Source organism: Crocodylus siamensis, chromosome 3 (assembly GCF_052110815.1).
Source record: "Crocodylus siamensis isolate JL-2025a chromosome 3, ASM5211081v1, whole genome shotgun sequence".
NCBI lineage: Eukaryota > Metazoa > Chordata > Crocodylia > Crocodylidae > Crocodylus > Crocodylus siamensis.
Genome location: NC_143397.1, coordinates 99,264,058 through 99,291,215, shown reverse-complemented (window position 1 = coordinate 99,291,215; position 27,158 = coordinate 99,264,058). Strand labels below are relative to the sequence as shown.

The window sequence follows — 27,158 nt, the reverse complement described above, 5'->3', positions numbered from 1 at the left end:
TGCAACTTTCCTCAGGAAGACTTTCTTCCTGATTCACATGTAAAGAATGGAACATGCATAAAAAAGCCTTTGTTCAGGTAGAAAAATGCCCTTCAAAAACAAGTTTAGTGATGTCATAAGGCAAAAAGAATATGGAACCAGGTGGTGCTTATGTTATACATCTTATATCATGTACATGTTCACACATTACGTTTGTGTGCGTGTCATATACAGTTAATGAACTGGCTCAGTAAGGTGAAAAATAATCCATTTTCTATAAATACATATTATTGCTAATATGCTACACATTACGCTTTCTAACATAAAAATGTTGTCAAACTTAGACATTAAAAGCTGCCATACTGGCAAGGCCAGCTCTACAATTAGCAGCAGGCGTTCATGGTGACAACATGCCAACTCATTCTCAGGAAAAAAGCAGCACAAATACAATTATGAAAACAAAAGGCTTATGCAATGTTCCCCTCCAAATTTGCTTTGTGTCCATTTTAAACCTTTAAAAATTGTTTAGTTTAAACAAAAAGGAAAAAAAACAAGTCCAGTTCACCACAAAGTTAAGAACAATCTCACAGTGGGGTTGGAAAGCAAGCTGACAGGAGCTGAGACGGAAAGAATACAGCATGCATTTACAACCTGGTTATAATCTAGTCTTTTTAGTCGTATCACTGGAATACAAAAATCCAATTTAAAGACTAGACTAACAGTAGAAGGCAAAAAGCCAGGAGTAGACTTAGTTTGATAGTTAAATTAAGATTAGAATTTAAATCAGTAACAGCAAACTCACCCTGCCTTTTTATACACTCAATATCTACTGCAATTTAATATTTATTCATGACTAGTATAGGTATATATGCTCACTTAAAAAAAGATATTAAATACCTGCATCATGAAATTACATTCTGTTATTAATAATAAGACATTGTGTAAGAAAATAGCTTGTGTGTGAAATGTTTCTGAAATGCAATCCTCCCCCCACCCCCCTACACCTATCAAAACACTCACAGAGAAACAAAAACACCCCTAAAAAGGATGGGAATGGTGAAGGGGTCTAGCTAGGCTAATTACAGCACAGTGATTAACAATGGTTCAAAACAGAACCAGTTAGAGTTGGCCAAAAGATGCCCTCACACATGGCTAACCAATAATTCCCTCCAACCTGCCCCATCAAACTCAGTCCACTTTTGGTTCATTGCAGAGAGACAAAAATAGTTTAAATATTTACATATAAATACAAGACTCCAGCTTTGTTTTTGCAAGGCCTAGTTACCTATTAGTTTATATTCGCTCTGCAGCAACTATAAGAGGTAGGCAGAAAGCATCTAAGAGCTTCTTTCTTTGTGTCCCACTACTAGCTCAGTCCTTCGGACATTGCAGAAGTCAGTTGTACTTCTGCAGTGCTGTTACTGCCTTCCAGGCTGGTACAATCCAAATGGACATAGACTGTTTTATCCATTCTACTAGGCTAGCATACCATACAGCAAGAAGCTTTTCCTATACATGAGGATACTGTCTTTAGAGTTTACTGCAGAGCATTCAGAAAGAAAATGGATCCTGGGACCAATTCTCTCAATTTCCTTCTGTACAAGGTACAAAAAACAAGGTACCATTTGGCCAAGACTACAGATGGATTTTTCACAGATGCAAGTGCCATGCAACAATAAATTAAAGAACAGATACCAAAACGTACAAGTAATAAAACTATTGAAGGTAAATTTTTTAAAAGCCTTTATATAAACATAATTTATAATACTTCTCCTTTTTTTCTGCCTTTTCAAAATACAGTCAAAACTGTGGCTATACATCAAGGATTTCCTCTGCAGTGCCTCCACAGCGTAACCTGTAGCGTCCTGTCCTCCAGCTAATAGTAGGGTCCCACAACGCAGATAGGAAAATGTATATAGTCATGGATTCTCTGATGAACCAAGCTACTGCATAATCAAGTTTCGAAAAACACAGAGCACCACCCTAGGAATTACACAAACATACACTCATTTAATGGATTATTCCAACTACTAAAGTAAATACATCATGTGTAAACATTGCACACTATCAAGGATACCATCTCTTATGAATTAAGACTAACTCATAAGGTATTCCCCTCTAAATAAATTCCCCATGTTGCCACATTCTGTATCTGGTCAACTTTCATAACAACCAGTTTAGCAAATGCTTTTATGCAGCATCATTTCAGCAGCAGCAGAATGATTGTGCCTGATGCAAATAACCCAACAAAGTTAGTTTCTGTTATTAAACTTCACTCTGAGTTGGGCATTTAAAATACAAGTTAAATGAAAGTAGCATCCAAAAGGTACCACTGCTGCTGCTTTTAGATCAGAAGGAAACATATTTCTGTACAATTCCCACTCTTAAGAAGTGCAACAATTTGTAAAGTTAACTTGTCACCTCCTACTCTGGAGGCTATGTCAAACAACAGGACCACAGAATGATGTCTAGCAAGGTATAAGATGTCAGGTGTGATGGGTGGCAAACAGGTTTCTTTAATTTATTTAAAAATTCCCAGTCAATTAAGATCTCAAAAGCATTGAGAAGCCATTATAATTTCAGTAGCCAAGAAACCAGCAAGGTAACATGCTCCCCTGCTCAAAGCTACATACCTGGACACCTCTTAGTTGAACGTAGTCAAATATAAACCACGCCAAACAGTGACACATGAAAAATACCATTATATCCCATTTGAAGATGTGATGAGCTGCCCATCCAATAATTAAACTGGCAACAAAGCATTCAGAGATTGGCTCACAAATAATTGTAGCAGGCAGCATGTTAATTCGTAGCTTGGCCCATCTAAAGTTAACAAAAAGTTAATTTTTAAAGGGAGTCAAACTGTACATTCTTATGCAAATACCTAATGCCTTAAGCTTCCTCCTCTCTATCCCAAGAAGCCTTATACCCTAACCTTCTTTGCAAGAGAAAATTCATCTAATCCTTTGCTTACTAGATACTTCAAAAGGAAATATTCACACAATTAATACATATGTTGCAATTGAGCAGAAGATCCAAAATCTTTATTAAAACCATTATTGTGTTGCCAAAACCAGGACTGTTTGCTTATCATAAGTATCTGCTCTGTTAAAAGCTCCTCAATCTTCAATTCTCCCTTGCTTTTACAAAGAACTCTAGCATGAAAACTGCATCCATTTACATTGTACTGGACCATTAGGACACGTGATTAACTGAGAGGTGCATGATGCCTCATAACTGGGAGGCATCTAGACTGGAGTCATGAAATAGGACAGAACAGAGAGAGAAGAAAGTTATGATACAGTTAATAATCTTTACCTGATCATCCTGGACTGAAACTGAGAAATGGAATACGAACCGGAGTTTTGCATTGCAACTTGTGTGGCCATTGCAAATTTCCAACCTCTGAAAGTGAATTCACATTAGTTGGAGGTTACTTACAGATACAGTGAATAAATCCAGTGCAACTGTTTAAAAGCAATGTGTATTATTATTCTTAACAGATGTGCTATTAGAATAAAATGGTTAAAATTTCATGCTGCATAAAAGCAACTTTCCAAAAGCACATTAAATTGAAGAATGGAACTCACTCATATTATTACTTCAGAAAATGTGAAAAGTCAACAGCAGGATTTGTTCAGTGTTCTCAGAGTACTTGGGTCTTTACATACTTGTAAAATTGATATACTGATGTAATTACTTCTCAGAGGACTGATTCATACAGGGCAGCAGATAGAATAATAGTGGGCATATCTCTCTCAGTTATTGTACTGTGATTGTGCCTACAGACTCCAGGCTCAAGATTTCATTGGTAGAGAGTGACCGTACAAAGAGAGACAGACACCTTGCCCCAAAGAGCTTGCAGTCTGGATTGAAACATGAACATGGCAAACCACAGGAGAAGGGGATGAGGGAGGACTGAGAAGATTACAAGGCTACCCGGATGCAAATTTCATGGTACCAAATAATCTGAAAGTTTAAACAGTCAGATATCCTCAACTGCTGTAGGAGGATAACCTTGCACATTCATTCAGAGGCTGTTTCACGAACAGGGCTGGAAGGCTTAGATCACATAGCACATGCTTCTACCACTTCTCATGCAGTGAATAGGAACACCTACCATTGCTTCAAAGATGCACAGCAAACATACTGCAAATCAAATGCTTAGGTCAGTAGACAAATAGATGTTTATAAACATCTAGAACATACTGCAAACTTAAAGGACTCCAGGAAAATTCCACCTTACCGGTCAGCTATTGCCTTGGCCATAAAATAATCTTCAGCAATGTACTGCGCAAAAGCTATAAGTCCTCCAGCCTGGTCTAAGACATCCTTTCTCATCAAACAAGACATTCCTGTTACACATTTGAAGCCAGTTACGTTGGCAGAAATATATGATCTTGGATGTGAAGTTCCAAAATAAACCTACAGAAAAAGGTAGTAAAAACTGGTATTTTAAATGTTCTACTGTTATAATTTTAACCAAAGTCTGTTTCTAATTCACATATGGATTGCTCTCTTAGGATTTATTTCTAACAAGCTGAGGAAAAGGCCAGTTAGAGGTGATCAACTTATCAGAAGATATCTGCAAAAGGTTTTTCAAGCAATAAAAGATGTTATACTATACTGTTACTTGTTTTGAATCCCTTCTGCTTGCCTGTTACAAAACAGTGTTCCTTTGATGAAAAAAATCCTTATATCCACTTTCACGCTTAATTTAAAAAAAAAGAAAGTTTTTAACTACTTCCATTTGTTTCATGCCTTAGGAACACTGAGGTTTACATTAAAGACATAAAAAGTCTACTTTTGTATTTTTACTACTTTCCTTTCCTTTATTCCAACTTTATTCAGTTTTATTACATATTTACAAGTACACAGTTAAACAAACCCAAAAAACTCAGTGGACTTTGATTTAAAAAAAAAAGATGCAACACAGCACACTGATCTTTCTGAAATTCTCCAATTTATTAGCCTTAGTACAAAACTAGAAATCATAAACAAGCCCAGTGAACTCTTAAAAAGAAAACAGAACCTCCCTGGAAGCTACAGATTTCCTTTATTCATGTGTTGTAACCAAAATGTTAGTACAGACTTCATGAAGAACAGAAAGGGAGGGGAGGAGGGGGGAATTTATTGCTGCTATTTGTCATAAAGTTACAGATGGAGGATCTTATTTAAGAAGTTTCGTTATCAGTATAATGGGACACAAAAGGAAGTGGGTAAAAAATCAAAACTTAACCGTCATGAGCCCTATCACTTAACGCTTCTGGTACATACCATCTTTGATGTGCAAAGATGCTGACAATACTGACTACAGAATTTATAACGGCTTACAAACTGCTTATGTATCTGAAGTTCTACAGACCCATGTTTGTTGTGTTGACTCAGGGATCACACCAGTTAGGATGTAAAAATGGATCAGGATTTGACAGAAATATTTGATCTCCATCAAATCAACTGCATCAAAGTCAAAAACAAAGTTAGGGAAATATCCAAAAAAGGTGTGTTATTAGTATTAAAGCTGAAATCTGCACTAAAAAAAGCCTGGTGATCAGAAATTCTTAAAAAGCTTGAAAGCCTGAGAAAAGACAATTAGCAGGATGACTGTTTTAATTAGCAGGATCACTTTAATGTGAAACTTATGCAGACACCAAAGAGAGAAGTGTAGGGTGCACAATTTTACTTTATTTGGACCAACAACAGAGTATTAACCAGTCAAGTACAGTTAGGTATACCTGACGGTACATATTGTGGGAGATGGACCAAGTCATAGGAGTATCCATCTCAGAAAAAAAGGATTCAGGACAGTACACGGACATTTCCTTTAATCTACACATGTGCAGGTGAGTGTGAATGGAGAAAGTAAATAGTAAGTTTTGTTTTCATTTTTAATTAGAAACTTCACTTTAGAATTCTTAAGTTTTGTATATTCAAATTCCAGAGTTCAGTTTGGAAATAAGCTGTAAACAAGAGGACTAAACTCATCTCAAAGAAAGTTCTGTATGCATTTCTGCATACACATGCTCTACTGAAGTGCTCAAAAGTGTCATGAATATCACCAAAAACAGAGCCAGAGCAAGACACTAAACTAGTTCTCCTCATTGGTGAAGTCATCATTTCCTTATTGTCAAAAATATATATATATATATATTTTTTATCTTATCCTTATTGTAAAAATATATATTTTTAACCTAGGAACAGTTTTATAGAAGAGGTAAAGAATACATTTCTGTTTCCAGTTTATGCAGAGTAAATATTTAACAATACAGTAAAATTAAAAATGGCTCACAAAACACTTGCCAAAAATCAAGCTAGTCTCCTCCCTGGCTTGCTGGAGTTCAGCAGAAGGGTAGTAGGCCCCTGACACCATGTCTTTCACCCAGTACCCAGTGTCCTTCTGAAGGAAAAGCAGGGCCTAGAGATTTTCACAAGCCTGTTGCAATTAAAAGCCCCTTCACAGAGGCCATCAGAGACAGAGCCATCTAAAAGAAAGAGATTCTGCAATACATAGTCCAAATATCTCATGAAAAGACTAGTGGTTATCATTGCAGTTAAGCAGAAGAGTCATCACAAAAGGTCTATGATACCAGGGGTCAGGGTTGCTTCAGAACCTTCCCTACACCTTAAAACTACACAGGAAGCCCCACTAACTAAACTGCTGAGAGTTATGAATTTTTGTGGCCTCCTAACCCCTCGTTTTTAACCGACAGCAAGATAAAATGCTTTAGTCTTAAGTCACTAGGATCAACATAAGGATAGCTGAGCAAGGCCTTATGATGGGTCTAGTCTCATCTCCTGTATCACCATTATTCTTGCCTTAATCTAAGAAACTTCCTGTTCAGATCATGATTTTTTTATCATTTACAGCTACAAATAAAATAAAGGATGTGTACCGTCTTAAAATCACCAGACAAAAGGCTATGTGCCTCCTTGTAAACATAGGTTAAAGATGCACCTAATTTTGGGTTCTGATTATAGCTGAAAGTGAGAAGTGTTTTGTCTTCTTAAAGAGTTAACATTATTTTGAAGCTCATCAAAAAAGGATTATTTTATTAATAAAACACAATAAAAAAGAAATCTGTACTAACCTGTTCTAGAGTGGCAGCAAACCCTTGTCTGTCAGCCACATAAGGCAGCCCATGGACCAGGCCTACTTTTTCAGTCATTTGATTGGCCATATCAGTTAACGTATCTGGTGTTACTAAAAAATAAATAGTTTATTAATATTTCAGAATTAATCTATGAAATCATTTGTTCATTGTTAAAACAGAAAGTCACTAAATATACTTGAACCTCTTCTGTCAGAAGAACCATAAAAACAAAAATTATTTTTGTTGAAGTTCATTACCCAAAAATGTCACCATTGAACAGACTGTAAAATGTTAAGTTTGCCAATGAAAAGTAACAGGACAATATTTACAGCAACTTATGAGGATTTACATATTTTAGACTAGAGGACTGCAGCATTTGGAATTAAACCATAATGCACATAAACATGCAAATGACCACACTGCACACCCACCTCTGATTCCACTATCACAAATCCAGATGAGATCATACTTGGCAACTTCATACCCTGGCATTAAATTGTTGATCTTTGGGTTGATGCCAACCTTTTTGCCACCTTGAAATAAAGATAAGCAAGTTATACAGGTGTCCAAAACCCAACACTAATTTTACACATAAGTAAGTGTACTGGATATGACAGATAAATGTCTAGTTCTCACTTCTGAAAGTCTCTTCAGCTCATCCTAGCCAGAAAAGGAAACATAAAAATCCTACATTAAATGAGATGTATTCTTGCTCTAACAAGTGCTGCAGCACTCCCAAATAAGTGTTTCTTTTATTAAACTTTGTATTGCAGGAACAATCCTCAGACAATTAAAATTATTTATCGATTTAAGCACTCGGTGTAGTCAAAGACAGCTTGACCACTTACTTAGAGCATATTCTGAAAGGCAAATCATTTATGCTCATTATAGCACAGCTATTGGCAGCCCTAATACTTGTGCAACTCAGCTGCATTATATTAGCACTGTGAGCAGCGAGTCAGGAATAAAAAGTGTGGCAAATATTCAGTTGCAGAGATATTTTTCCTGAAGTTTATTTTCGAACTGATGTCATGTATATGCTGCAAACTTATGTCTTCCCTCCCAGCCATCAATTGTCCCATGGTCCAAAATCATTACCTGCAGATTAAAGAGGCTACTCAATTTAGAAGGACTTAAATCCTAGGGGCTTCCTAACTCTTTTGCAAAAGACGAGCATCCTGCCATGCAGTTGCATTACTTACCTATGAACAATCTGGCATCGACATTTGGGTATTTACCAAGAAGCTTCTTACACACGTCAATAGCTGGATCATCATGATCTTGTACACAAAGCAGCACTTCATACTAGAGAGGGAGGAAAAATTAACACAACTTGGTGTGTAACTTGTCTTAATACGGAAGTATTTACGATCTGTCAGCTAAAAAAAAACCTTGAAGCAATGGTATAGAATTAAAAGGATTTTATTTGGAGGAAAAAGTACAAGTGCACTATCATAAGTATGGAATACTTTGTTCTTGCTAGATAAGAAGTACTTCCAAAAGAGCCTTCACCTGAAACAACTTTTCTGTATTAGTAAGATACTAGCATTTTCCTGTATTAGCAAACAGGATTGTTTTTATTCATGAGGAAAAGAGTTTGTGTCACAATAGCATGTGTCCCCTTCTTGCTCTCTTTGGGGAAAGACTAGCAGTATGGGGAACTTGAATAGTGATGGAGTAAAACTACAGATGTTTCACAGGATCAGTGTCACACAGACTGATCTGGCCAACAAATATGGGATGAAATTCAATGAAGTGCATATCCTTGGAGCGAGAAAAGGCTATGCATTTCCCCAAAGTATACATTTACTGGAACTGAATGTGAACAAAGCATGGTAAGTACACCGCCTTGTAGGAGCTGGGGTATTAGCAACATCAAATGCAAACCACCTTTCCTCATTTTCAAGGCTTCTAATAGTCATTTTCCAGGCTACCATTAAGTCTTCAAAGTAAGGGGAGATGCCAATGAGCTGCTACTATAGGCCTTGAAAATGACACCTGCTAGTCAGTTTCATGACAGTAGCTTCCATTCACTAATTCTAATACAGTTACATGGAGTACAATTAGTTACAAAGTCAACAGCGTAGCTGAAAGATGCCTGCGTTTAGCAATTTCTGCATTTACAGTGGGCAGATAACTGATGTTGGCTGCAGTGCAAGCAAAGGCAACATAATCTGGACTGGTATTGTGTTAAGGAAATGATGCAGTTATCCAGTATGCATGCAAGTGGCCTACGCTTGTTCAAAATGCAATGACAAAATCTTTAACTAGAGCTCGTCAGCTGGAAACAAATGAGGAGGAAGAGGGAGATTTCTGTGTGCTACTCTATCACAGAATACTTAGGTCACCAGTCTGATGCAGCTGTGAAAGAGGCTACATCAGAAGCATTTCCACCAGAAGCAAAATAATGACACAGAGGCCCTGCCGAGACCTGTTCTGGAATACTGTGCATCATTCTGGTCATCCACGGTCAAGAAATTGAAACAGGTACAAAGAATGAGAAAAAGAACAAGGACGATCATAGGAATTGACAGCTATGATCTCCAGCCTCTGGCCCAGAAAGAGACTTAAAGGTGATTTGGCAAAAAATAAAAGTTAGGTGTCTGCTCCCCTGCTCACTTCGTATGATAGAGAAAGCAGTCCTGGCCTTGAGGAATCTACATACATGTTAAAATAAGATCACCCTGTTATGCCGGCAGGACTGTGACAGCACAGAGACTCCAAGGAAATTAAGCCTGACAAAGAAGGAGTGCTAGTCTGTTAAGACATGATAAGGTTTTGCTATTTTATCACCACTGCCCCTTGGCTAAATGAATTTGGGCGGCCAGCTGTTTTTTATTAAGGATTCAACAGGACGACTTTCAGTTCGGAATTAAGAGCTCAGCGCAGATCCTACTACACTTCCAAGTTACCCAAGGAGTCAGCTACAGAAAATACAGTAAGATTTAGCTCTCCTGATGTCTGCAAGTCCTTTACATGCAACAGCAATGTAGAGGGGCATCAAAGATGACTAGAGAGCTCTTTGCTTTGCCACTGCATTTACAAGAGGGTGTTAATGCAAACGGGAATCAAGTCCAGTAGCAGTAAAAGGGCAGAAAGGGCTCAGTATGTGTTCCAGTACAGGTGCTACTTGACTTGCTGTGTGCGCTGTACTAGGTGTACCAGAATTCTCCAAAAGGAGGATAATGCTTTTATACCTAGGAGCTTTTACATGCATTAGGACTGCAACAACTTAGACGCTTAATTTCAGTACAAGGAATCCAGGTAAAGGCTTTTTGGAACACTCACTCCTCCCCTCACCCCATCCTTCCAGGAGATAAGACTTAAAATTAGGTAGTCTAAGGGCATGTCTACACATAGCCCTATAGCAACACAGAAATCGTGAAGATCTACACATGATCACCATCTACGTTGCCGTAGTGGTGCATTCCCCCGGCCTAGTACACCACTACAGTGATGCAGCTGCAAAATCTGTGTGCCGCACACACGTCACAGTAAGGAAGTACTAAAGCATGGTGCTGTAGCAATGTCGGTGTACGGTGATGCGTAGGCACCCTAAGTGAAGAAAACAAAGTTGTCCCCATTTTCAAGGTATGGTATCATTCCTGAAATGGAAGTTAAAATATTGTCATTCTGATCATCTGAAGGTATTTCTCCACACTTTGCTTTGTGCCAGGATCTTTTACATTTATTTTGTGCATATGAATCTCACTTGGTCTTATAATTAGTCCCGTCCTTCGTTTAACAGATACCAACGCAAGTCTTAGATCTAAAAAAAAATGTAAGTTCCAGCACAACACTTTAGCTTTATTCAAATCTCAAGCAAAAGATTCTCTCGGTAAGGGAAAATTTCAAACACAAGGTCCCAACATGGAGGCCTTCTCTCAACTAAGTTTTAAAGGGTAGATAACCAAGACCCTTTTGCACTGCCTGATATTAATGCAAGCTACCATGTGCAAAGTACATCTAGGCAAGCAGCCTAGATGTACTTTGCTTACACTAAGCTATAAAAAACCGAACATGATTTGCTTAGTGAATTTTTGTGTGTGTTAAGCTTGCCTATTAAATATTGCACTGTCTCTAGATTAGGCTCTAAGAGCATTTTTACATGCACTCCTGGAGTTGGGGGGGGGGGGGCGGGCACTCTTTATTTAGAGCAGCTCTGAGAGCCACTAATTAAAGCACCTGGAGCTTCTTGTGTATCAGTAACCCCATGCTTCAAAATGGCAGCAGGGACGCTTTATCTAAAGCTCGAATAAGCTTTAGTTAAAGTGCCGCCATTTTGAAGCACAGGGAGGCTGATCTGAGACACAGAGGCTGGTGGAGCGCAGTAATGACTACACTCCAGCAGATTCAATTAGTCTAGTCTGCTCCAATGTTCTGTAATTCTAGTGCATCAGAACAGCCTCCTGGCTCATATATAGGCACCGTGAAGCACTAGAATAATCACATTTGCCTTTGTGCTTCTTAGCATCACTCCCAAACTGAATATTTTAGGGTTAGGCAGCATTTCTGCAATAAATTAGAAATTATTTTTTCTTCTTTTTTGTTTTTAAATAGGTGCATAATCAGGCAGGAGCTAACTAAATTAGAGCACACAACAAACTCCCAAAATGCTCAGCATGTATTACAGCTATGAACAAGTGCTTAAAGCTGCCCTCGTGTTTTGGGGTGAAGAGTAAAGGTTGAAAACTTTAGAAAAAAGCCATCATTCTTTTTGATAGTAAATGACATGCCCAAGGCTGGGGCCCAAGCAGCTGACTGCTTACAGCTTTCCACCTCTAGGTCATAAATTCCTTCCCTAAGGACAGTCTTATTCATTTACACAGTGGCTGGCGCACACTGACGTGGATGGTAACAAATCTAGTAATCCTCACTTACAGAAGTGACTACATTCATTAAGTAATATTTTCTAACCAATAATGAACTAAAACTATTAATCATTCACTAATATCCCCAGTGCAAGTACCGCACAACCCATCTAAACTAAGAGAACTTTGGGCTTGCATGCAGGAACAGCCACACCAATAACTGTACCTTGTTGCTCAGCAGACATCAAAAAGAACTGTATTCATTTGGATGAAGGACTTTTCAAACAACATTATTTAAAATTACCTTGTTTCTTGCAAAGCTTTCATTATACTATGTCCTATAGACTATATGAGATTAAGAATCTAAAAATCAAAATTACCTTAAGAACAAGTTTAAATAAGAGTTATACATCATTATTTGAAGCACTAGATAAAAAGTTGTAAGATGTTCTGGCAGAACGGTGAAATCAGTGTAAAAAAGTTATAATACGCCCTGACCATTCTAGCAGATGTAACAGAGCCTACCAATTCTACTTAAGGAATTATAAACCTGGTACATACTTTTGGGTAATCCAGCTCAAAGAAGGTTTCTAAGTTGTTGATCAGGTTTGGATCCACGCCTTTTAATGGCTTTAGAAGGGAGACACCAGGAAGCTTGCTATACGGCTGTTTATCTGTTGCTTTCTTGTTGAGGTGGAGACGCCTGCAAAAAACAATTGCTTATTCCATGTAGTAGAGAAAATGAGGATGTCTCCAAATGTCATCTAAGAATTAAGTAGTCAAACATACCAAGTTAAGGTTAACTAAAGTTTGAACAAAAATGGTAAAGTGTTTTAATTATGCTGCTTGTAAAAGAGAAGGGATATTTAGAAATAGTTACCATGTTCAAAAAGATATTTGGCTTGTCGTGTTCTAGTAAAACTAGAAAAGCCTTTAACTTCAATATCAGTTAATCTAGTTTGCTTTAATATTCCCTCAGCACTACCAGTCTGGACAAGCAAAAAATGAATACTAAGACTTCCTAAAAGCCCACATTAGCATTTAAATAGTTTTTCTGTTTATTTTGAATGTTTGACGGTAGATCTAGTCAGTGAAGTTATAAAAAGAAGTGACATAAATGAACAAGACAATTCTAGGAACACCTTATGGCATATGTGCTTGACAGTATTTTCAACCTTTCCTCCAGTACTATCATTGTTCTTTAAAGGAAACTACTAGTGAAAGATGAAGTATAATTTCTGCTTATAATTAAGATTTAATTTTTACTTCATTCTTGAAGGATTCAATTTGTAATTATTCTTTTCTTGATCAGGGGAAGAAAAAAGAAAAATATAAAATTTATAATATGCCACATAGCTGACTGTTTTACAATTAGAGTGCTGAAAGGCTTCTCTCTCATGCCTAGAAGCTGCCAAATCCAACAGTGATTCAGGAGAATGTGTTCCCCATATGGCTGGTAGCTGCACCTTACTGGGATTACAGAGAAGGAGTATGAATCAATGACCAGTATCATATTAAAAACAATCTGAGCGCTTTCTTATACTTTAGGCAACCCTCTTAAAATTGCAAACTGAAAAGTATTTTGAACACTTCAAGAAGCAGCTCTGCAAAAGCAACCTTTAAAGATACCCAAGAGATATTTTTTTGCTCTTTTCAACCTGATCTAAATCACTCCCATCACAAGGAAGAATTCCCTTAGCATTACATCCAGGTAACATCTGTTCATTTCAGACACTTAAGCCACCAGTCTAACACCTACAGAGACGTGACAGAATTAAAGTACAAAGACTTTGGTAGAAGAGTGGTATTTTAAACTAGAAGATTTTCTGTGAGCCATGAAGTTCCTAGACCTTAGTTAGCTTTCTTTACCAAGTTTCTAAATAAACACTTAAGGGCAAGGTAAGGAGTATCACACACATACACACAAGCAAGCAAGCTTTTCCTTTTTGTGACTCAAGATACACAGCTACTTATGGAACAGCTACAGGAAAGAAGAAAAGATAAAGACATGCAATTTGAGGACTATTGAGTGCTGCTCTGGCTACTTGCCAAGAATCAAACAGCCGTAGCCTTTTACTCAAAAAAGAGAGAGAGAGAGGACATACAAATCTAATTTTGTGTCTACTTGGGTTTTTTTGAACCTCTTTACAGCTGTTTGCAATAACAGTTAAAAGGGAAGAGGGCAGTTCAGTTCTACTTTGTGACCTTAACAAGCATATTTTTTCTATGGCTACATGCAAATACAAAAAGGAAGAAGCATCATAAGAATGGACTATCTTGACTTGAAGATGTATGCAAGGAAAAAAAAAAGAAAAGAAAAAGTGACATAAAAGAAAGATTCAGATTCAGAATTAAAAAGTGAAAAGAGAACAGTGCTAGAAAAGAGGACAGTGCTAATACATATAAAGCAGTTACAAACAGCTCAAAGTGATTCTTTAAAACCAGAGATATTACTCCCATTTTACAGATGTGAAAACTGGGACTTGGGATGAGTACATGACTTCCCATGTTTGTTCTGCCAGTTTGGGAAGAGATAAGAAATCAGTGTTATGACTAACTGATTTTTGTCAGAGTAAATGATGATGGTGGGGTTTGTGATTTACATTAGTATAAAAATGTAGCTAAACAGGAATTTGGTGATGACACTTCTTTGCCCTAAGGCTAGGGACAGAAGTTACACATAAACCAGTTTAAGTGAGCAGAAACTGGTTTAAACCTGTAACAGAACAGAAGCTTAGTGCACATAAACCAGTTTCAAAATGGCTGAAACCAGTTTGAGATAAACCTGGTTGAATGTAGCATCAGGCTTTTGTCCCAGACTCCTTCCTGGTTTTAAGTTAAATCAGAGTCCCCTAACATCCCAGCATGCTCTGCAGCACCAGGCAGGGCTGTACTCTCTGCTCCAGTGGAGCAGGGATGGCCCCACCCCTCTGCTCCCTAAGCAGAGCATGGGTGAGTAGGAGAAGGATGTGACCAGACACTGGCCCCCTAAGGTGAAGGGGACAGGGAAGAGGTTTATTCCTGCCCTCCTCCCCTGTCGCACCAGTACAGACCTGCCAGGCATTTCTCCGCTTGCTGCTCCAGAGGGGGAGGGGTTGGGATGTGGCAGCCACAGCAGTATGGAGGGGGTTTAATTCCCCCCTCTCTGTCCCACCAGCACAGACCTAAGTCTAGGTCTACCTGGCACTCCCCCGTTGCTGCTGCAGAGGTGGGAGCATGGTCAGACCCCAGCTGGCATACCCCCCGATGCAAAGGGGGCAGGAAAGGGATTTATTCCCCCTGCTGCCCCGTTAGGACCGCAGGCAGGGTCTGCCAGCCCTGCCCTCTGCCTCTGATGATTGCTCCCTGTGTGGGGTAAGCAGCAGAATAAGCTCTTTTCCTGCCCTCTTCACTATATGCTGGAGGGAAAGGGGAAGTAGCTCCCTTCCTTTCCCCCGTCACAGACGGGGGCCATAATAGCCAGCCTCTGGCTGTGCCCCCACCCCAACCGCTGAAGTAGTGAGCAGGCAGGGATCTTGATGGGCAGCAGCCCATCATGGTTTTCCAGGAGTGCAAGCCTTTTCCCAGCAGGTAGGCTGCACTGCGGGCAGGAACGGGGTGGGCAGAGCTGCCGCAGACTGCGTGGGGCAAGCAGCAGCACCAGGGCTCACAGGGGTGGCCATAGCCCACCACGCTGTCTGTGACAGCTCTACCCTCCCTGCTCCCATCTCCACCCACAGTGCAGCCTCTCTCTGCCCCACCCCCTCGTCTGCTTCTGTGCCACCAGGAAGAGACTTGCACTCCCAGGAAACCACGACAGAGGCTGCTTCCCCCATCAGAGTCCCTCCCCCATCTCTGCTCCAGTGGCAGAAGCAGGAGCGCAGCCAGAGGCTGGCTGGCATGGGCCTCTTAAGCGGATGGAGGTTATTTCCCCCCTCCCTCCAGCATCTGGCAGAGAGGGCAGGGAAAGGGCTTATTCCACTGCTCACCCCATGCAGGGAGCGATTGGCGGAGATGATGCTCAGGGCTGGCAGACTCTGGCTGGAGTTCTCCGGGGGCAGTGGGGGGAATAAACCCCCTTCCTGGCTCCTTTGCCTCAGGGGCCATGCCAACTGGTGTCTGACCTTCAGCAGAAAGCGGAGACAGCCAGGCAGACCCTGGCTCAGGGCCATGCCAGTGGGACAGGGAGGGTGGAATTAAACCCCCTCCAAGGCCAGTTTACTTGGGGCTACTGCTGGGGCTGGCCATGCTTTGCCCAGCACAGCTTCCCTGCAGCAGAAGACTCACTCTAGTGCCCCTGGCTTCTGGCCTCAGCCACTGCAGGTGTGTGCCTGCATTTCCTGAGTCAAGAGTGAAGGGTCTATTCACTTACAAATTAATTCAATCTAGGCAGGTTAAACTAACCTGAAAAGATTGAATCAATTCAGGCTGTAGCTTTTTTAATGTCTGTCCCTAGCCTAAGTGACTGCAGGGTAGATTTGATTTAATCGAATCCAATTTCTTTGAGATTTTTTTCACTGCAAAATATGCTTGGTGTTCAAAACAATCTGAAGTAGTGAACCTATTTTTGGGAATGGTAAAAGAATTAGTGGTATCCATGTCTTTCCATCACCCTCCTCTTCCCCTTCCACCTCAGGTAAGAATATAATAATACAGAGATGCAAAAGAAGCAAACATACTTGTATCTACATACTGAGCTGAACCAGCATTAGATCCTGTAGAAGCTCTAGTACTGCCAGCTCTAGTATTGCCATTATTTCCCTCATTAAATACACTTTTCAGGAAGTGCAGTGTGGAGATTAAAATAATAATAATAACAATAATAATAATAGCAATGATAATAATAATGATAATAATAAAAAATAAACCCCCCCCCCAAAAATTAGTCTGGTTTACAACAGAGGTCTCATCACACCAGAATGCGTGTAAAGCAATTGGCAACCTTTTCAGGGGATGGGCCAAATCCAGTGGCTCTGATGACCCACCTACGTACAATGGAAGAAATCTGCCTCCAGCACAGATGCACAGTTCTGTATGCTTTCAGGCAATTGGCTGATACCCTGAAAGTATTCTTTCAGCAGTACAATCTGAAAGATTATGAATCATTTCCATGGCTTCATCCCCTTTAACAAACAAACAAGTTCATTGCAGCTTAAAGTCTTATTTCCTTGTAGTTGAAAAGATAAGATAAGTAGAGATGTTTCAGAAGTGGCACTCTCATTTGTGAATTTCCTCAATGCAGGTAGTAAAACTGGGTGAATTCATTTTGCTTTGAGTCAGTAGACAAGAGCCAACAAAGGGACAGTTTCGGTTGCAAACCCCTTAGGCACTACTTAAATCCACCACCACTTGATGTCCCAACCCACATTTTTAGAATGCCAACATTTTCATTTAGGGATGTATTTGGTAGCCACGTTGGTTTGAAACAAAAAGAAATGCCAAGCTCTAAAACTCGTGGTTCAGAGAGGATACCTTTTATTAGACCAACTAAAGAGATCGCAAAAAAAAAATATCTTTGTGATTTGGTCTAAGAAAAAGGTATCCTTTCTGAACCAAGAGCTTTAGAGTTTTGCAACTTTTTCATTTATATCCTGATTTTCCTTCCAAAGATGGGTGGGGTAATCAGGTCTTTTATCCCTCTCATCTCTATATACTGCTAAGGATGTTATCTCTGGACCCAAAATCCAGTCTGAGAACTGAAACTAAACATCGCAGAGATGCTTAATGGGATCTTCTAGACTGAGCACTGCATCCCATTGGGTAGAGTGGTTTTCTTTAATCTTTACTAATCTATAAAGGAGCCTCTGGAAAGGGCCCCTAATATAATCCAGGGCCTATTGTGACCTATTTATAAAAAAAACTTTTCTAAAAAAATTACATGAATATATTGTCTCAAAGAGTATATAATTAGAAGTTATAATCCCTATTCCATGATGGTAACTTTGAGCTTTAACGTATCTTATATTAAAGCTATCTTTATATAGGTTTTTAAAAGCATCTTAACAAAAATATGATTAAATAAAAATGATTTTTTATATTAAATCATTGATTTTTATCCACCCTGCATCCCAAGGTACCATGGCACCCTTGTTGAGAATCACTGATATTTCAACATCTGATTCTAACATACTGAAGCTGTTTTGCTGTGTTCCAAAACCAAACCAAATTACAGACACTTTAAAAGCCACATTTAAAGTGAAACTAAAGAGGCATTCCTTCCCTTGACAGCAACTACATATTTCCTCCACCAAACAAAAGCTGTTCCCCTAAAAGTCAACAAGCAGCTGCATTTCAAACAGAAGGACAGGAAACAGCTGAAGAACATTTTAAATATACAATTCTTTAAGGTATGGAATGAGACAAAAAAGGTTCAGGGTCTTCTCTAGCGGACTCTTGGCATCATAAGCAAAATAACATAAGCGAGTATAACATGCTCTAGAGGTGTATATTGGAAAATGAAGGGCAATATACATAACATCACACCATAACTGCATAGTTGAATTTAACAGGTGAAAGAAGCAGAACAGTGCGGCATTCCTTAGCTATTTGTTACTTCCATCTCATTTTAAGGTGGGATTCCTACAAAAATATATCTATTTCCTTACTACACTCTCCCATACACTGTACCTTGACAAAGAGGCAGATGAACCTCATGAAAACTGAAGGCTGATTTTCACTTGTGGTGCATCTAAAGATGAAATTTAGCTAAGGCAAAAGTGGCCTAAAATAGACTGCAATACAAATAATAGATAACACTGTAGACAAATATAGCCATTCAGCTGCACTATGGTAGGTTTTATCAGAAGGGAAAATTCAATAGCAATTTGGCCTGCTGGAAAGTTGTTGGACATTTATATTTCCCTGTAGCCTAGCAAACCAGCAAGCCAGGCTAGATCCCTGATGTCAGAGCATCTTTGGCTGAAATAGCATGATGATGCTAGCTCAATCCACTACATAGTCCTTTTCCCTTCTTTGAGTTCTGCCATCTTCCTAGCTAAATAATTTTACTGCTTCTGCTTAAATCAAATCCTATGGCTGCAATTAACATACCAAAGACAATGGTTGATGCATTCTTGAAAGCAGGGGTGGGCAATTCTTCTGGCTGGAGGGCCACCTTAGGAATGTTGTGAGCCCAAGGGTATCCACCCTGCACCCACCACCTGCTCCATTCAGCATCCCCAGTGGTGGGTGCAGGGCAGACAGGCTGGGGTGCCCAGGCACAGCTGGGTCCAGCAGCAGCGGAGACACTAGTGGTGGCAGACAATAGGAGCCACCGTGGGAGGGGCTGCTGGGAAGTGGAGTCTGACTACTGCACCACCCCCACCCTGCCACGTGCCCAGGGGCAGCAGGAAACCAGCCACACATGCCACAACTTGGGCTTCCCCCTGCACCTGCGCCAGTGGGGCCAGGGGACCCACTACAGGCTGGACAGAATCCTTTGGCAGGCTTGATCTGGCCCAGGGGTCATATTTTGCCCACCCCTGCTTTAAACCCTGAAATTCCCCCATCCTACTTTCCTATACACAATATCTTGCCACTGTCTTGCAAGAGGTAGCTGACAAAACAAACATATCCTCTCTCTTCTCCAAAAGTGCCAACTCTGTGGATACCCCAGCACTCAAACACCCACCAAAAAAAATTAGCGAGTGCTCAGCACCCATAAGCCACAGTCATTTTGCTCGCAGACATTAACTGCCCCCCCCCCCCAAACTTTACTGGAAGCAGCAGCAGCACAGTACTTGCTCTACAGCATCTGTAAAGATCAGGCTCATCACCAGGGCTTTAAGGCACTTTTAGCTAAAGCCACTTCAAAAAAGCCCCACTAATGCACCTGTTCTTTACAGAGGCTGAAGAGCCAGTTAAAATAATGTGCTGCCCCTTCTTGGCACGTATGGGGCTCTGTGCAGAAACATGCCAAGTTTAAAGTGCTGGGTTTTTGGGGAGTTTTTTGTGTCTGCAAGCACCCAAAGTCAAAAGCAAAAGCCAAAGTCAGCACCTATGCTCGTCCCTGTAACTTGCCTTCTCTTCATGCAGCCTACACTTCTCTGCTTCTGCCCTGCCAGGCAGTTTGTCTGCTCTACTGTAACCCCTCAGTTTGCCCATGACATGATCCTATCTCTAGATCTCATCACAGCTCTAGCCTCTCTCATCTTGAAAAACCACTCTTGTGCTTCCTTGAATGCTTCCTCTACTGTTACTTCTCAGTTACCACCCCTTCAGTACAAATTTGTGCCTTGCAGTCTGCAAAGGGACTCAGTCTCTCCTGACCTCTTTCTAGCCAAATTTCAGTATGAGCAATGACAGTTGTATCAAAGCTGACTGAGTTGATGATGGAATTAAGTTTCCAAAATCTTGTCCTTTCTTGACTCTGTAGCTCAGTCAAATAAGAATTCAGTTCATTTCCTGCCTTTCTAGTCATTCCTTCAGTGGGACTTATGGTCCTCCACATCCCAAACAACATTTCTGGCATGGTTCTTCTAGTCTCTCCCCTTAGTCTCCTCCTTTTCTCCTGCTTCTCTCCACCTCATCCACAAAATTCAAATTCAATTACTATTTCAAAGCAGAAGACTCACCAGATCTACATCTACTTTGCCCCATCTCATTCTACACAAATTAAACTAGCTGCCTCTGACATCTTCTTGTGGAGGTCTAACCCTCAGGCTCAAGCTCAGCTTGGCTCCCACATCTTCTGTCAGTTCCTGTTGACCCACCACCACCCTGCCTATCATTCAGGCCTACAATATCATTATCAACTAAGATTTTTCTTTAGGTTTTCATATCTACATGTCTAAATCTTATCAATTCTTTCTGTGCAAGATCTTTATGATACCATCTCTCACCCACTCACACAATTAAATACTAGCCAGGGTCTCAGCATTTTGAATCTCAATTACCACAGCATCCCTTTTGTTTTGATGATAGGAGGAGTCTTGTCCCCTTGTGCACATTCAGAATCCCGAGGCAAAATTGATTCTCTTAGAGCAGGGGCAGGGAATTATTTCAGGCAAAGGGCTGCTTATTAAGTTTTGGCAAGCCATCAAGGGCTGCATAACAGGCAGCCAGGGCAGATAAATATTACATTTTCTAAATTTTTTAGCACCACCATGGGCCAGATAGAATGGCCTGGCGGGCCACATCCAGCCCGCGGGCTGCATTTTGCCCACCCCTGTCGTATAGCAATACCTTGAGTTTCTCTACTTATGCTTCCTTCTATTCCTCTATTACAGCAAGCATGTGCTACTTGTCTTCATTTTAAAGGCCATTTACTACTACTATCTACTGCCTATCTACCATCCTATTCAGTATGAAAAGGTTGACTTTAGCTTTCAACTCACCTGTAAGGCCACTCACATTTACCTACTACATTTTCCAAAATTTGAAAACTAGACCTGTTGAAGAATGCCTTGCATTCAAAAGCTTGTCTAGCTCTATCCCAGCTATGCAGTTGGTTCAGTAAAAGATATTACCCTAAGAAATCCTTGCCTCTTTCCAAATAAATGTCATCTTTATGTTTTTTCTCCCCTTTGCCTTGCCTTCAGACTTGGGAACTATACAAACAGCCACACAGCAACTTTCTTACTGCTCTCCAAATCCCTCCTCAAAAGGGTTGTGGGGAGGAAGGAGGGCAGACAACTCTCCTTTGGAACATAGTTAAGCCAGTGATATACCGACATATTATTCAACATGCCTCTCAACACTGTCTCCTCATACTCTGCCAACTGTCTATTAATCTTTTGTCTTTTGACCTAAACTTCGGTTGTAGGTCTTTGGGGCAGAGATTGTCTTTGTTCTATGTATATACAGTACCCAGATTGGGCTCCTGGTCAGTCCCAGCCCCTAAGCAATACAGTAAAACAAACAACTCACTCAACCACCTTATAATCAGTCTAAGAGCAAGATATCCATTTTAAAAGAAATGTCATATTCAGTAGGCCTGCGTGAAACAGCTAGTATTCGCTTCAGATTCAGCTGATTCAGGGGACAGTGATGCTATTCGATGACTTGAATCACTGTCTCAAATTGATTTGGCTGAATTCAGAGATTCAGCTCCTGCCAAATCAGTCGAATCTCCAAATCAAACAGGCCCCATCTCCTGCCCACTCTCCCAGCCCTGTCAATGGCTGCCCTGCCCAGCCCCAGCCTCCCAGCTCTTAAAAAAACCCTGGCATTCACTGGCTGCTACCACCCACTGCCCCGCACTGCATGGGGGTGCTTCTGGGGGCTTGCAGCAAAACCCGAGGCCACTGCAGCAGCTGGTGAGCATGGGGCTTTTTTTTTTTTTTTTTAAAGAAACAGGAGCTGGGGCTGGCTGGGGCAGCCATGGGGGGGGAGGGGCTCAGACAGCAGGCAGGGGTCAGGGGTGCTCAGGGAGGCTTGGGGAACAGGCAGGGGATGGGGCCTGGCAGGTGTCCCTCTATGGTCCCCACCCCCCTCCTCCAGGCCCATCCCTGCCCCCTACTTACTGACACGGAGTCCAGGTCTGGCTCCCTCCGGCAGCAAGTCAGGACTGCCCAAATCTCTGAAGCGCTCCAAATTGATTCGGAGACCTTCAAATCAATTTGGATCTTTTCACTGATCTCCTGATTTGGCCGCTGAATCAGGCCGAATCTCCTCTGAACTGAATCGGCACCTGAAGCTTTGCACAGCCCTAATATTCAGAGAAGTGTTCTTTACCTCCCTCTAGATTATCTATGTACCAACTGCACTCACCAGTTTTGTGGCCAAAATGTTGTAGTGTGCATGTTGTCAAATTTATCTTCAAAATATTTTCATGGAATAAAAAGTAAAGTATTTTGCTTATTTTATAGGTGAGCATGGGAGGCCCAGGAAATTCAAGTAGCTTGCCCAAGTTGTACAGTTGTCTGGAAAAGCTTTAGAACAGGCTTGTCCAACATGCGGCCCTCTTTGAATATGGCTCGCCGGCCCACTGGGTGATAAAAAGTTCATGATCCAGCCCCACATTCAAAAAGGTTGGACACCTCTGCTTTAGAAAAAGCTGAAACCTCAGTGCAGATCTCTGAAGGACTGATCTGGTACACTAGCTTGCAAAGCCTGCCTGCCTTCCTCTCACTTGCAAGTGCTACAGGAAAAATATTCCTGAAAGACCTTGAGGATTCCCTGAATTAATTCCCATTTTCAAGAACAGAAAAAAAATAACAGGGGCAACACTTCTAATTAAGGCTGCCTGACACTTTGCTTTATGAGAGACTTTGTTTTCGGTTGCTTATAACTAAAAACACCATCAGGCCAAGGCAGCATGGAAAATTTCAGCCTGAATGGTTTAACATTGGCAAAGTTTCAGCTAAAAATGGTTGAGCTGTTCCCAAGAACAAATTTAAGGAATGATACACTATTCCATGTTAAAATAATTCTGCCATGTCATCACAAAGCTCAGGTGCCTGAGTGCTTCAAAGCAGGGACCTGCATTTGGCACAGGGAGGCTGTCACTCTAGTCTAAGAGACAATCTTTTGCTGCCCTCACAAAACAATAGGATACACTCCATCTCAGGGCTGCAAGACTCTGCAGGTCTTCACCTACAATTACTGTGAGCAGCTGCCAGACACCCAAGAATAAGAAACTTGCTCCCTCTTGTGCCTCCAATGCTTTTCTTCGCGGTCTAGGCCAGTGGTTCTCAGCTTTTTGGTACCAGGACCCATTTGTAAACATTGATGGCCAGGCCTGACCCTCTGCCCCCAGGCCTCAGCTTCTGCCCCACAGCCTTGCATGTGTGGCAGGGGTGGGTGTGTTGCAACCTTTTCATATATTCTTGTGACCCACTTTTGGGCTGCAGCCTATGGGTTGAGAAGTGCTGGTCTAGGCAATGTGGGTAAGGAAGAGGTAGTCTGCCTGACATGCAGAACAGTCAGGAGGTAGGAGGGGTCAAAGACAGAGTGCGATAAGGGGAAAGAAAACACAGGCATGAATTTAGAAGACTGGAACAGGCAAAAACTGAAAAGGGTTGTAACCACTAAAGTTCACTTCTCTAAAGAAACAGAAATTGAAGTCCTTAATTCCAACTCTCAGCATTCCTTTACTGTCTAGGAGACAGCTGTGCCAGCAGTTTTCAAAGCATGTCTCCATCCCCCACCTAGTGGCAGTTCCACAAAGACAATAAATAGCTTTGTACTGCTACCAGGTAGCATTAACTCATGCAGGTGAGAAATATGTTATGCAGCTAAAAATGACATCCCTGCTGATGAACCACACTGCAGTGAAGGGAAACCACGTTTTGTTTTGTTTTTTAAAATTTGAACTGAAACAGATCAAAATCTCAAAACTACACACAATAAGGAAGTTACTTTTTTTTTTTTTAAAGTCACATTAAAAGAAAATGAATATTGCAAAGCCAAATACTAAAAAGCTAGGAAAGGCCAGAGTTAAGATTGCCTGGACAATCTTATGATCCAAGGGCCCAAACTATATTCATTATCATACAGTCCATAGTTATATGACCACATACAAGTTTTTCCAAAGAACCACAGAATGGGCAGTGCTCAAAAGGAGGCAGCTGCACAGGTGAGACAGACTTAAGCTTTCTGAATGCAGTTTCTCCAGGCCCAGGGTGGAGGTGGGGAACAGATGACACTATCCCAACCGTGCAGCTGGTCCAACAGAACATATTGCCCCAAAAAGTCCTTGCCTCTCATGCATTTCCTGGACTATACCGGCTACACCACCACTCCCCACCGCAATAGCTATGTAATATTTTTTTATGCTCAAGCAGCATGGAGGCTCACAGACTACCTACTGCACAAGATCCAAACTCTGCACTGAACACAGCTGTTACTTTCCATGTCAACTTCCCCAAATAGATTAATCAATCCAGAAAATCAATACATGGATTTCTGCATCCCAATGAAGTGAGCTGGTAGTATAAAGCCACATTTTACACATGGAGAAATGAGAAGTCTCAACTGTTAAACTTTTTGGGTGCTGAATTTGAGAAGACTGGGGTCTAATTTTTCAGGATATATAATATAACTTGACATTTAGATGAGAGCACCCATTGACCTTAACTGAGGAAGAGAAGTGCCAATCACACAAAACTTCAAATTCAGCCTCCAGGAGCTTCAAGTTAGGTATGCAGACAGTAAATGGCCAATTGTGAGAAGCAAGGGTATTTTGGTGATATCTCATATTGAACCAACTGTGGACAAATTTGGTTTAAGCAATTTGCCCAGCAACATACAAAACATCTTTGGCAGAGACAGGGATAAAATCATATTCTCAAGGGTAGCCTTCAACTTCCTTAACCACAAGGGTAGCCATTCCCTCCCAGCAATCGCCTACTTCAATTACCACACACATGCCTCATTTGCAACAGAAGCTGTATAGATAAAATGGGGGGAGGAAGAAAAAACCCCAGTATATGCAAGGACATGGTATGCACAAGAATACAGCATTTAAACTGCATATACAAATTTAATTCATGCATTTCCTATTTTCTCCATGCTGGACTTTGCAGCTATATCCATGTTAAAAGGTGCCAGTCTTGTTACGGGATCAGTAGGTGGACCCCTGCACTTCAAAAAGTGACTCCATATAGACACAAGGGTCTCATTCACAACCCCCAGCCCAGGAGACAGCTATGCATAGTGGCTCAACTGAAATGCTTCAGCCCTCTTAGCTTTACTCTATACAGTCAAGATACTGTACACACGCAGTATTCAGCCCAATTATTAGGGTCCAAACCCTGCAGCCTTTATTCATGAAGGCTCCATTTAATGAGTGGCTCTAGATATTTATGGGACAAAACCATTATTGGTTTTATAGCTGCACACATTAAATAGCTTTATTTAAAAAAATAGCCATTTGCCATGTTACAACAGTAGTGACTACTTAAGATTTTATCAACTCAGCTGGTTTATTTAATTTCAAGAGGTACAGGACCACATTGTGAACCAATTACCTGACTGTTTAAATCAATAAAACCACTCAAGTTTTTGAGAAAAATACAGCCAGCTTCAACTTAACCAAAGGCTGTACATTAGAACAAGCATTCTTCTCCAGATAGGTTGGATCTCATCCCTGTGGGCACCCAACACACACAAATACACATCATAAACCCTTATTGCAGAACTGCTGATATGACACGAATGCTGGCAATTCTTGAAGACATTATGGAAAAGAGTCCTCAGCCCAGCAATGTTATTAAGTATGTGTAATGTGTGCATGTTTAACTCCCAGCACACAGATCAGTGCTTTACTGAATCAATGGCACCCTGTCCAGTTGGCTGTAACTGTAAGACTGCAGGGTAAAGACATTTAAGGTACAGTCTTGGTATACAGGCAAAAGATATTTCTAATTACTATAGCACCTAGAAACCCTACTCGGGGACTAAGAGCCCAGTGCCGCGTGGGGAGGAGAGGGGGGCATGGCTACACTAGCCCCAATCAGGGACTAAGATCCCACAGCGCCGCATGGGGAGGGGGCGAGGGGGCCATGGTTAGCCACACAAATGCACACACACACACACAGAGGCACACCCCCTCCCCTGGTCAGGGACTAAGATCCCACAACACCACATAGGGGGAGAGGGGGACATGGGGGCACGGTTACAAGCCTAGTCAGGAGCTAAGCTACCACAGCCCTGTACATGCGCACACCCACTCAGGACTAAGATCCCCCAGCGCCGCATGGGGAGGAGCGGGAGCAAGGTGGCAGACGCACAAGGCCGGCCGCCGAGCTGCCCATACAAGCGGCCCCGGGCCCGGCCCCCCGCAGGCCCCTTGTCAGTGCCAGCGGTGCGGGCCGGAGCTCGGGCCGAGGAGGCAGCCTCACAGCACCGCCCGACGCGGTCCCCCCGCACGGAGCTGCAGAGGCGGCGACTCGGGCCCGACACCGGTACCGGCACGGCGCGGCCGGGCCCGCGGGCGAGGGGCACCCCGATGGCGGGGGGCACTTACGTGTAGACGATGGACATGAAGTGCATGAGCCACAGCACGACGAAGAGCACGAGGCCGAAGAGGGCGAGTCCCTGCAGCGCCAGGTCCAGCACCGCCATCCCCGGGACCGGGCCGGGCTGGGGGAGGGGGGGGGCGCTCCGCACAGGCCGCCGCTGCCGCCGCCGCCGCTCTCACACTGCGGCCGCCGCCCCGCCCCCCGTCACACCCGCCCCGCCCGCGCTGACGTCACGCAGGGAAACCCCGCCCCTCCCTTCCCGCTCGCAGCTGCCCGGGGGCGAGGGGGCGATTGGTGGTGACGTCACGGGGCTGCGGAGAGCGCGGCCAATTGTTCTTTGTTTCCTTCCCGGTAGGGGCGGGGCAGCCTCGACCTCGACCCCCTTTTCCCGGGGC

The 27,158-nt window shown here is 41.9% G+C and overlaps 1 protein-coding gene across 1 annotated transcript; it reads right to left on the bottom strand.

Annotated features, from left to right (window-relative positions):
• Nucleotides 1-508: 508 nt before the first annotated feature.
• Nucleotides 509-26,972, bottom strand: UGCG (UDP-glucose ceramide glucosyltransferase). Its single transcript, XM_090038853.1, has 9 exons — nt 26,769-26,972; nt 12,443-12,584; nt 8,273-8,375; nt 7,502-7,603; nt 7,068-7,180; nt 4,226-4,404; nt 3,298-3,384; nt 2,613-2,802; nt 509-1,962 (listed from the first exon to the last, which is right to left on the bottom strand). The coding sequence occupies exons 1-9, from the start codon at nt 26,864-26,866 to the stop codon at nt 1,792-1,794; spliced, it is 1,185 nt and encodes a 394-aa protein (XP_089894979.1). The 5' UTR covers nt 26,867-26,972; the 3' UTR covers nt 509-1,791.
• Between the last annotated feature and the right edge of the window lie 186 nt (nt 26,973-27,158).